The following is a 12,270-nucleotide window of genomic DNA, read 5'->3' on the forward strand; positions in this document are numbered from 1 at the left end:
TTGCAGGCAGCGTGCAGGACTGGGGTAACTTTGCTAGCTCAGGCCAAACAAGAGCTGTACTGACTGCCCTCTAGTGCTTCCAGGGTACTGAAATTGTACAGAACTGTTTGTACCATAGTCCAGCAACGACCAAGTTTCTTCATAAGGTTATTCTTTAGTGATTAGCGCCTCACCATTCTTTTTAACGAAAAGCACCTTTGATTTCTTGTCCCAATATGAGACATCTACAGGAGGACAGGCAAAAGTTTTGAGCTCTCTTCCTAGAAACACTCAGCTCTGGAGATGAGTGTACATGGAGTCCGTATCTGGGCAAGCCTGTTATTTCAAAAGAAAAGGAGCTGAGGAACTTCAATAGCAACAATCACTCTCCAGGACCCTCCAGAATCAGCTCAGACTTCGGACTGAATCCGGCTGCATATGATGCACTGATCCTGGAGTACACGCTCACTGCTAGGAACCGTTTCAAGACCTCAGCCACAGAACTCTGACACTTGCATACCTGTCCCAGGAAGAGCAAACTTCTTTTATAAAAAAGGAGTTGAGCGGACCGAGCTCTGTTTGTCAAATACTGACTGTAGCTGTGTTTGCACATCTTCTCCCTGTTCCTGCACTACTTTCATTCCCAGCTCTTCATCACTGCTCACCAGCTAGTGAGCTACATCTCATCTGCCAGCAGACCTGCTCGTATGAACACTCAAGCCAGCTGGACTGGCTTGAACGAGTTGAATTGAGCTGAATTACCAAGGACCAACTGAAATAGGTTTGCCAAAGGCTGCATAAGCTGTTGAGACAGCAAAAAGAGCAAGCATAGCTGTAGTGAGAAGCAGACACACAAGCAGACTCACTTCCAGAAGAAAACTATTTAACTGAGCGCTAAGGAGGTGGTTAAAAAAAAAAAAAAAAAAGGGAGGGAACAAAAAACTCTATGTAGTCAAAGCACGCCGTACACTAAACTCGCTGTCAAAAACCTGCAGCCTACAGAAGTAGCCCTAAAACATCACCAGAAGCTTCAGTTTTCAACTTGTATCCCTCTCAAAACTCCCACAAATCACTGCTGCCTCTCAGCTGCAATTACACACAAGAAACACCAGCCAGAAGCAGTATACATTCATAATGTCCAGGATACCTAAAAAAGGACTCAAACCAGAGTGGCAATTCTAAAAGCCTAGGACAAGGAAGTGCCTAGGACACTCGTGAACGCTCATCGTTAACCACTGCGCTCATCAGCAATTTAACCTTGTGAAGACAGTTGAAAAATTCAGAAACTTAGGTTATCATAGGATGAAACACACCAGCTTCTTTTCCTGGTTCTGACGAATCTGGTTGTTCCGTCCAGAAAGGTTTATCTTCAAGCATTTCACTGTCTTCTTCCTTCTCCGATTCTTGGAAATTGGCAGCTTCTTCAGTGGAAGAATTAGCTGGTTTAGCAGCTATGAAGATGACATCATCTTCAAAATCGCCAGGTGATTTGGCATCATGATACTCCCAAGTAGTTTGGTCTGACCTGGCAGAGAAGCTACTGTTTTCTTTGCTGACATCTATTTTCTCCAAACCATCTCCAGGTAGGCCTTCGGAAGGCTCTTCCATTTCAGCACGATCATCCTCAGGATTGCTCAGAGTAAACAGACTTGGTTTATCTCTACTTTCAGACCAAGCATCCTCCACCACACCATGATGATGCTCAGATGAAGCTCCACATAGTGCTCTATCATCTTCTGTTACCTTTTAAAAAAAAAAAACAAAAAAAACCAAAAAAGGTTCACAATCAGTAACATGCATATGCTTTAGGTCAAAGCAAGGAAAAAAAACCCAAACAAAAAACCATATACTGATATTTGTAAGTTTTACAAGTGTCACCTTAAGCAAGGTGCTACAAAGTTCGTTCTCATTCTAGCACTATCTTAGCTTCTAAAGCTGAGTGTAAAAATTAATCACACTTTTGACTGCTTCTTGAGTTTCCATGACCTTGCAGAATTAAGATGAAGTGCTTGCTTACACTGTCATCTCAAGGCTGTTCATTGGGTTCACTACTGTGCTTTCAAGAAGAGGGAGCTTTGCACACCTAAAATCATAACTCAAGATTTCTCTTTCTGTTATGCTTGCCTTTTCAACTTGTATGCACTACTAAACTATTTTAGTGTTCACTATGCCTGTAGCATGGAACAAGTCAATTCATCTGGCCACGCTGTGTTATCAGCAAGAACGTCATCTAGGAGACAGAGCCTCTTGTTACAACTGAGTAGCTCTTTACAACAGGCAATAAATGGTATAATAAAAAGAGAGTACGGCAATTTGCTGGTACATGTACGGAAAGCTCATACATGGAGATACCAGCACACGCCCCTGTTCTGCCCCTGGTTTGGGTACGTTACTTCGGCATCTGCACGATGAGCTGACTCAGGGAATCCCAGTGACAGAACAAAAGGAGGAGGAGAAGGGGGCAACTTTCGGGTGGACCAACTTCATTTGACAGCCAGATGAATGCTATCCCTGGTGCAAGGCAAGAAGCAAAACCGAGAACTTTAAGGCTAGAGAACACACAACAGTACAGCTCTCTTCCTCAGGAGTCTGTTTTTACCATCATTTAAGTAAAGCCAGCCTTGCAAAAAGAGAGACTGAAAGGAAATGCAGGTCATGACTTTTGTTGCTTCCAAAGATCTTTGATTCACAAAGCTTAACAAACTCAAACAACTGGCTCGCTCTGTATTCCTTACCTTCCTGCCATACCACCGTTTGAAAAGGTAGAGCGGGAAGCTGAACTAGCAATTGGGAACAATCACAGCTCCTAACAACACTTGAGTACAAACCGCCAAGGTCACTGGCATTTACTATGACTACGTTCCTGCAGGCACGTGATGTTACAGAAGGTCTGACATAACCTTTTTTCACCAAATTCAAGTCTGCCATTCTGATCTGCAATTCCAGTTGGCAATATTAGGAGTTCTGGCAAACTTTAAAAAAATCTAAATCAAATCACAGTCTATTAAGCCTTTAGCTGTAAACTTCCCTAAGTACAGCCCAGCTTACCCCAACAGTCCATTCTGCACTCGAGTTCTCTTCCCTGAAAGATACTCTAGGTTTCTTTGCTCGTACAGGAGGACTAACTGATCGTCCTGGAGACGCAGAGCGAGTTGCTGGGGCTGTGGTGCGAAGGCTGGATTTGAGAATAGACCGAGGAGTAAACCCAGGAGAAGCAGAAGCGGATGTGGCCAAAACTTTAGCCCTCTATGAAAAGAAATAAAAACATTTAAATTCAAAACAGCTAAATCTTCAAAACAGAAGACTTCCCTCGTCAAAAGTATTACTTTCAATTACAAACTGCGTTTGTACCAGCAGAGAGGACAAAGTTTAGCCTCTGCACTGCTCTTTTTCCAAAGGTACAATAATCTTAATGATAGAAACCCATGCTTTTTATGTTTCTTTGGCTTTGTTTTTTTTAAATGCCAACATAAACTGGTATTTTTCAAATGAATTTCCTGAAGAAACAAGGGTATGGCATCTTGTTGCCTGCAATGTTATCTGCCATGCCGGTAAGTTCTGCCATTCCTACGCTGCTCTTCTAACAGGCATACAACTTCAGATGTCACCCTGGACACAGTGACTGAAAACGCTGCCATGCAAAATGGCAATCTGCAAAGCAACAGCGAGAGCTTATTTTTTCACTAATTAATCAATCCGTGCACTAGGCTAAACTAAGTGACGCTGCTGTAAAAATCCCTGCACATCTTCATCGAGAAGCGTTCAGGTCTTCTTACCTCAGCTCAAAAAACATTTTACAGTATTGAAAGGGTTTACAAGGAGGATAATGAAACTAGCCTAACGGTACGGGCAATATTTAAGATGAAGAAAAAGGTTACAATTCAGAGAGATCACAACTATTTTGTTCAGGTAGGCAAAGGCAGAAAGATCAGCACCAAGCAGATAGCTGAAATGTTATTTCCTTGCATGGTAACAGTTTGCTGGCAGTGAATGGGAATACGGTTTAACACAAACAATTAATAACTAAAATTACTGCAAAAAGCCATCACTGAATTGGACAGAGACTGACATCACTTAACTGACATCACTTAGTTGTCATTCACTGAGCTGCATGGAGAACCTGAAGTATATACCTTCTTGCTTGTGGGGATGCAAGTCAAACTCCTCAGAGCTATTGAGCACTTAAATAATGAGATGGTTAAGCTACAGATTGCATCTTCAGGTGTCTAAGCTATCAAGTATCGAAGTACCGTGCAATAAAAACAAGTGCATTTCACAAAGCTATGGGACAACGTGCATACTGCAATTAACTTCAAACTAAACCTTCCCTCTTCAAGACTGTTCCCAACGTACTGCTTCCAAAAGAGCTCTATATACAGTAACCACATGTGGAATATGGAAAATATTCCACAGTTTGAATCCAACAGTGTTTGTGTTAAATACTTTTTGGTGGTTTCATTTTAAACAAAGTTTGCAGGCTTTTGGTTTGGTTGGTTGTTACTGTTTTTTTAAAATACAAACCTTAACCACAAAGGGAGTCTCCAGTAACTTCAGCTCTGATGCTCCGGACAAATTCTTTGCTGGGATGGGACCATGCATATTTGATTTCAGTGGGCTGGACGCCATGAATGAAGCAGAAGCTCTGCATGGTGACTGCCAGCTACCACCCTGTGCTGCAGAACACGAAGGAACAGGACGAACCACCAAATCCAGCAATCTGTTAAGATGCACAATTTAGAATATGAAAAAAAAGAGAAATAAATGACAAAAATCATGCTGCGTGCAAGAAATCTGAGATGATGATACCTAATAAAAACATTTGATGAAGAAGAAAAACAGGTGAACCCTCACTGTTGGGGTCATGTATCAGGCCCATGAACAGGTTACAGGCACTTTCTTTTTTTTTTTTTAATTATTTCTTTACATTTCATACTTAATTTCCTAAATCACTGCCTCTGAGGCAAGAGGAATCCAGTTGTCAGTTGCACAAGTGATGTAATTCTCCTGTCAGAAGAAAGTTCATCTACGTTTCAGTGCTGGCACCACTTCAAATTCTCCACTTAGTTCTGTCCCTAAGTCGACCTTTTCTTTAACAGATACAAAACTAAATGCAAACAGGACACTTTGCAAACACGGAGAGTACATACACGTGCACGCACACACACACACACACATATATGTGAAGCAACACCTTTTGGAAACCGTCATTCTGTAGATCCACTATACCTGGAACATTGCTGTGAACGTTTTATAACTGGTGTCCCCAGAAATGCATCATGCAACTCTGCATCAGGGAGAGGATGTGGTATGACTGGTGGTTCTGTAACTCGAGGACTAGAATGAAAAGGAAAATGTAACTGACTTTCATTCCCTGAGGTCCAAACATACCAGAATTCAAGTTTGCTTGACCACACCACCTGTAGGAAAATCATCTGACAACTACTAGCCTCTTTTCTGCTCTTTGTAATTCTGCCTAGTTTCAAGTGACAAAGGCAGACACGAAGCAGACACTGGGCAGGAAGGGGTAAAAGATTACTATTTGAGCACCAATCAAGTCTACCGAAATCTGTACACCAAGAGCTTGATGGTAATCATTGCTTTCGTTTCAGCGACGTTAAATTCTCTAAACACGTTTACCATAATGTAAATATCTGTATTTGCATAAATAAGATTATCATAGCCGAAAAACTCTCTCTCCAAATATACTTATGATGTATTGAGTCTTCAATGTTGCCTATGATATGTGCAAAAAGCCAAACAAAGCTTTATTCAGGTGCACCTTCCCTCCAAAACACAAACATAATTCAAATGGATTTTTCCCTCTCTCTCCAAGCACGTAGCTCAAGACTAAACTTTGTTAAAAGACTGCTTACCTATCATATTGTGAGAAACTGGCTTTCTGCTCATTTCCTACCCCGACTTCTCTAATTTTGGACAATACATTACTGATGAAAGTTTCTCCTGCATGCACATTTCCTGCATTAGCTTGGTTTGTTACTGTTGATAGTGGCTTTGGTCTTGCGACTGTAAAGCAAGAGGGACAAAACATCAGCCCTGTGTAATCAAAGTGATTGTTAGCTCTCCATTATATTTCCCCCCTACAAATTACCTTCTCTTAAGACCGATGAAGGCAAATGGTAAGGCTTGGCTCTCTCTACAGCCAGCTTCCTTTGAACTCTAGGAAGGATCTTGCCATATCGGTCTAATACAGAATTTCTGGCAACTGCTCGCTCTCTCAAGCGAGGGTCACGATCATTCTGACGAATGAAAAGCGTAAAGCAAAAAGTTAACCCATCACAAGAAGTTCATTGCACAGAACTGTCTGTGCTATTTCTAATTAGTGAATAAATTTCCTCTACAGATACACTCAAATACAGCCACTGCACGGAACAGCAGCAAGTTCTACCCATCAGCACACACCCTTTTCACCTGGTATTTTCAGTGAAGTGGAAGGAAGACGAGAATAAAAACAGAACCTACAACTTTAAGTTCAAACAATTCCGGCACTCTGCAGAACCTTACTCTGATATGCTTCTTATCACCTCCCATTTTCAAATGGCTTACAAAATAGCAGGCTTTCCCCTGTTTTTCCTGAAACGCCAATGTCTGGGATGACTGAATATACAGGGCAACTGCAAATCACGTTGGACAAAGTGATGTCTTTGTCCAGAGTCTTAAAACGAGTAAGAAAAAGCTACCTACACGCACCTTCCGGCTGGACAAAAGTTTTCAAATGCGGGACCTAAAACTTCCAAAACCACCTTATAAGTTTGATTCACTAGAAAACTGTGCTTCTGCAAAACAGCAAATGCATCACAGATCCATAACAGAAGTTCACGTAACACAAAATTTAATCTGGCTATTTTGAGAAACAGAAGTTAGGTAAGAATTTCTCTCATAAAAGTGGCAAAATGCAAGTTGTGGACTTGCAGAGCTCACGCTATAACTTGAAGCAGAAACAGTAATACTAACAAAAAACAACACCACGCAAATTTTACCTGTGCATTCACATCCAGGCTGCTCTCAGCTAGAAAAATAAAGCGGCGTGCAAGATACAAGAGATGACATTGGAGTCACCAGTGGTCTCTAACATTTAATTTATAACTTCACAGAGTAGCTTTGGAGTAGTGAACTATTTTGTTCAACTTCTAGGTTCAGCTGTAACTGCAGGTGTTGAAATACTAGGTGTTGAAATATTAGGTGTAGGTAACTTAAGGTGTTGAAATACTACATGCTAAGAATAGTGTAAAAAACAGAGCAGGATTTTTACTGAGTACTATCAAAAACGGTTAGTAACAGCCAACAGAAACTTGCACACTTGACAGAACTTTTATGCTTACCATAAGGTTAACCTTCATTGACTGATTGGACTGTAGTGCTGGGATATGGTTGGCACGCTGCAGATGGTGGACTAAAAGAAAGTCATCATGCTGAACACCAGCATTGGTCTGTAAAAACTTCTCCAAACACTCCTGTGAGAAATAACACGTTTCAAAACTCTATTATGATTCCGCCTCTTCTCTTTTCAAAGAGACGATTACGATTTTCTTTCTTGTCCACACTTACCTGTTCAGTGTCTGTGAAAGGTAGCTTCAGTAAGTCTTCCACTAGTCCCATCTCCTGACAGATTTCATACATGTGTTTTAGCAGCTCTTCTATGTTTAACTTCGTGCTATGTTGCTGCAACAGACCCCAAGCCTCCACCATGCACCTGCAATTGATTGTTTTGAGATGTAAAGGCATATTAATAGTATGACCAAAAAGATGCCCCAAAACTACTGGGTTCAAGGTTGAAAGGAAATTTAGGGGAACATGCTTTGTGTCATTTGTTCTCTGCCTTTCACAATAGCTGAAGGCCAAAACGGTGGGATAGATGTCTTTACCTATTGGACAACAACACAGTGAGGAAAAGCCGCACTTCACTACTGCTTGACATGGATGGCTTCATCATCTGTATGTATCTGAGGGCTGGCCTATGCTCCCCTTGGCACATGAGGGATTGAAGAATTCTCCTATGCTGCCATGACACGGTTTTGATTGTAGTTGGATGAAAGAGCAGGGCCAGCGAATTCTGTAGAAGTTAAGAGATCAGGCTCATTAAGATATATGCATACCCTCAGGCAACAAAAATATTCAGAAGTCTCTCAAGTAAGGGCGAATGTGGGTTAAACAAACTCATATGGCTAACTAATGAAATACTTCATACAGGACACGTAAATAAAAATTGTGAAGTATTTGCAGAAGAAATATTCAGTTAGCCATAGAGAACCAAGTGAGTGTTTTAAAAGGAGTAAGTCACTCTCTTCTAGGTTAACCAAATCTCTGTATACAAACATCCCTTTTTATAAACCCATTACTAAACAAGAAGTTATTCTCCCAGGCAAACAGATTATATTAACCTTGTGACAGGCAAAAATCAACCTTCAGCATCAGAAAGAACACGAGTTAGGTTGAAAAGTCACTTTTGCAGTCTTCTGGCTCAAATCTTGCTGCTATGATCATAGTTTTAACATCTGAAGTGCCCAAACCCCTGTTTTTGAGAAAGCGCTCAACTGGCCTGCTGAAAACCGCCTACACAGATGGCTTTGAAAATTCAGATACCAAGCATCATTACAGTTGATGTCTTCTTTGTTTTAATCAATTTCCTGACCAAGTAATGAAAACAACATTTCAAATCATCATGCATTGCTGAAGATGCCGTAGCAGTATTACAAAAAAGCTTCTCGTGTTTTATCACCTGTTATTAGCCAAGCACCAGTTTTTAAAAATCATTTTATGGATCATAGCTTTGTACTGCAACGTACGTGTCACTAAACTGTAACATACTTACTTCATAATCACTGTGATCTAGAAGCCAAAAACCTTGAATAAGCTTAACAAGTCCCCAAGGGATAGCAAAGGCAGCTGAGAAGGAGTTGACCAAAGTTTCTGTTTTATTCGGAAAGGAATGCGTGATATCTAGAAGCAAGTAAATTGTCTGATATCAAGTATCTAATTAAGGCTAATAAATTTCTAAGGCCAAAAATTCATCACATTACATTTAGAAAAACACAGTGAACTAAGAATATAAAAGTGGTAGGAAGCAGAAACTACTAAGGTAGTAGTCTTGCCATTTGAAGCTCTTATAAGCTGAAGACAGGCAGGTCCTACCCACAAAATTGCATTCTGAATAAATAACCAGAAAGAAATACACTTTGATTGCTGCAAGGCATTCAAAAAGGTTAACTTTAGATATTTAAATGCTTCAGTTATAAACTCAGGCTCCCTCTTGAGTCAGTGGAGCTACCAGTTGGCCATCCAAAACATTGGAACATCCAGTGCTTAATTATTACAAGAAACAAATTCTACACTTCTTTTTTCCCCTCACTCCCAGAGCCTACAAAACAATGCGTGTTATGCTGTCCTTACGGTACAACTTAGCTCTGCAGGATTAAAACTGGATTTAAAACAGTACGTGGATCACTCGTTGGTAGTGTCATCTTCTCTTTCTGACATCCGTTTTTAGGGACATATTCTAATTGTTGTAGCTCTGGGCTACAACAGCCTTTAAACCCCTTGCTCTCTCAGCTCCCCTCTCGGGTTAGGCAACAAACAACAAAAGCAATTTGGTATATGTCAGCAGCTTAAAAATCAAGTTTCTGCCCAAGGACTTTTCTCTTCTCTCTCTTTAGTATTCTGTGTGCCTGCACTTTCAGCAGAACAAAAGCAAGCACTCTTAGCTGTGCTGGAAAACGGATGATTTTGGCAAAAATCAGGCACTGGTACACCACTGTAAGAAAGCCCTTTGCTCCGAAGCAGCACGTTTTAGTGCATCGTTCTAGTAAGCAGCCATTTGCTACAGACACGGGTGCTTTGAAAAGTTAAAAACGGCGTTAAATTTGGGGAAAAACTAAGGGAGGGTTTTCTCTTTAACATTTCTTAGTAAACCTGTTTTCTCATATCCCAAAAGACGTGGCACCAAAACATTAACAAAAATAATCATAACATATCCACAGTGCAAAGACATAAAACACTGCTTCTGTCTACGACTTAATGGAAAACTAAATGTTTTCACTTGCATTGTGGTTGAAGCATAAATTTTAAAATGTTATTAAACACGTAGGTGACAAATATTTAAGAACATTTATGTGCGCATACTGAAGGTGTAATAAAAATAACTAGAAAGGATACGATTGCATGTTTGTCGCTCTCTTCAATGCTTTCTAGCAAATAGAGATCCAGCAGTGCCTGAAATGAAAAAGTAAAAGTTCTTTAAAAACTCCCGTCTTTCATAAATCATTGGCTTTTGGGGGGGGGGGGGGGGGGGGATGTCACTGTTGTTGTTTTCAGTGAACATAACACTCACATGTAAACTAGCAGGTGGGTATTTCCCAGTTCCTCCTTCATCTCTCCGCCACAACTTCTCAACTTGGTCTCCTAACTGGGAAACCATTCCATCAATCATCAAGCAGTCAGAATCCCATTTTCCTCTGCAACAAAAGGTAGCAAGGGTTTGGACAGAGGAAAATACTAATTCCAGCCTCTCAGTCTAACAGATTTCCTCCAGCCAAAACAAACAAACAAAAAGAAAGTAACAAACGTACCAAGGCATGATTATGGCTTGAAATGCACATGAAAGAAATTTCTCAGTCACATGGAAGATGTTCGATACATCATATTGAATTCTCAAAGGAGTCCAAAGTAGAAATCCTCAAAGCTCTCTTACCAAGGGAAAAGTTGCAATGACCTTTTAGTTTTCAGGTGTTCTTTTTTGTTGTATTACTTGTAATACAAAGGAAGTGCAAACAAAGTTTTGTAAGTGCCCAAAAGAACCGCTCTCATACTGTCTAACAGAGGAAACGTAACAGTATGAAAATACCAGGACTATTCTTTAGCACACAAATCCAACGCCTCAAATTGGACTGTTCCAACACACAGCTGTGAGACGACATAATGGAAATTTCAGATTTTGTTCTCAGCATCTCACTTTTGTTACTGAAAAGAAGTTATTCTCAGACAGCTGAGCATACAGGCAAATTTTAGCACCATCTTCAGCAGCATGCATGTTTCTACACACAGATCATTGCAATTACGGATGGCTGAACTTTTAAAAAGTACATTCTGCAGAAGTCCATCCTGGTCTTCTGCTGACTGCGACGCTACCCTTTAATTTCCCGATGGTAAAAAGCAGAAAAAGCACCCTAGAGGTTGTACGCTTCCAAGGAACACACGAGCCTGTACGTAAGTTACTTGAGAAGTAAGCTAAGTAAGATGAACTTTCAAGTCAATACCTACTACGCTGCAGCTTCCACCTTAACGCGTCTTGCAGCATCTTGTTCACAGGGCCATAGCCCAAGCTCCTGGAGGTCTTTATTTCGTTTCCAGAACCATTTCCAAAGAAAAATCTGTTCTCACCTAATCCAAGGCATATCGCCTATATGCTACTAAGCTAGTCCAGGAAAGAGAGTTGACACTCGCAAGGGACTTTTACCCAATAGCCAGTAGAGTGCTAGGTGTGCCAACCGCACGTAACTCTGCCTGTCTTGTTAAATTACACAAATGTACTTGTGAGTAGGAGATTCAGGCCAACACAATTATTGCCATCTATTACTAGCCCATGAGAGAGATGGGGTTTTTTTAAAAACGTGCTTTCTTCTGTGTCCTACACAACTGTTCTGTGATTGCCGTGCTTTGCTGAACTGGAAATGACTGATCCTGTCCTAAACACGTGATCTTTTTCAGTAGTAACAAATTATACAGATTAGCCAATGAATTAGGCACGCTACAAAAAAATGATGATACCAACAAATGGTACTAAGCAGAGGTATATGTAAACATTTTAACCCAGGAAAGTAACCTCTGTGTTCAACAGAACACATGCATCCCTGAAGTCAACAGCATTGCTGGCAAATGCTTTAGGCATAGCACATACACCTGTTGGTATAAAAGCCATTCCCTTCCACTTCTGAATTTGCAGGGGAAGTGTTCCAGAGTTTTCCGGTAAGTCTTACCTTGATAAATGCTCAAGCTTCTGTCGATGAGCAGTGTAGTAGCTCTGAATCAGAGGATAATTGTAGAAAGGTCTAGACAAATGCATGTCGTCATCTACAGGCAATAAAGTAAAACCAAGTTAAGGACGTAATGTCACATTTTTAAACTAAAATTGTTGACTAAAAAGACAGACGATCATACAAGCTAAGCATCAAGACGTCTCCCACTCTGAAAGAAGCCAATCCTCTTTCTGCCTTTGCTAAAAGAGATGTAAGACACAAGACTCAATTCCTTCTTGTCTCAAGTGCCATTTCAAGTTTA

General features: G+C 40.6%; 1 protein-coding gene across 1 annotated transcript in view; it reads right to left on the reverse strand.

The window, feature by feature from the left end:
• Window positions 1-12,270, reverse strand: part of LOC142407562 (protein ELYS-like) — a 57,814-nt gene that overhangs the window by 21,712 nt on the left and 23,832 nt on the right. The window contains exons 17-29 of the mRNA XM_075497184.1: window positions 11,970-12,063; window positions 10,325-10,448; window positions 10,150-10,206; window positions 8,810-8,956; window positions 7,863-8,050; window positions 7,546-7,690; window positions 7,320-7,451; window positions 6,089-6,236; window positions 5,853-6,003; window positions 5,206-5,313; window positions 4,501-4,696; window positions 3,028-3,225; window positions 1,293-1,722 (exon numbers count right to left, since the gene is read on the reverse strand). Coding sequence (XP_075353299.1) covers window positions 1,293-1,722; window positions 3,028-3,225; window positions 4,501-4,696; window positions 5,206-5,313; window positions 5,853-6,003; window positions 6,089-6,236; window positions 7,320-7,451; window positions 7,546-7,690; window positions 7,863-8,050; window positions 8,810-8,956; window positions 10,150-10,206; window positions 10,325-10,448; window positions 11,970-12,063 — 2,118 coding nt within the window. The remainder of the gene's footprint in view (window positions 1-1,292; window positions 1,723-3,027; window positions 3,226-4,500; window positions 4,697-5,205; window positions 5,314-5,852; window positions 6,004-6,088; window positions 6,237-7,319; window positions 7,452-7,545; window positions 7,691-7,862; window positions 8,051-8,809; window positions 8,957-10,149; window positions 10,207-10,324; window positions 10,449-11,969; window positions 12,064-12,270) is intronic.

The sequence above is a fragment of the Mycteria americana genome, chromosome 3 (genome assembly GCF_035582795.1).
Source record: "Mycteria americana isolate JAX WOST 10 ecotype Jacksonville Zoo and Gardens chromosome 3, USCA_MyAme_1.0, whole genome shotgun sequence".
In the NCBI taxonomy this organism is placed as follows: Eukaryota; Metazoa; Chordata; class Aves; order Ciconiiformes; family Ciconiidae; genus Mycteria; species Mycteria americana.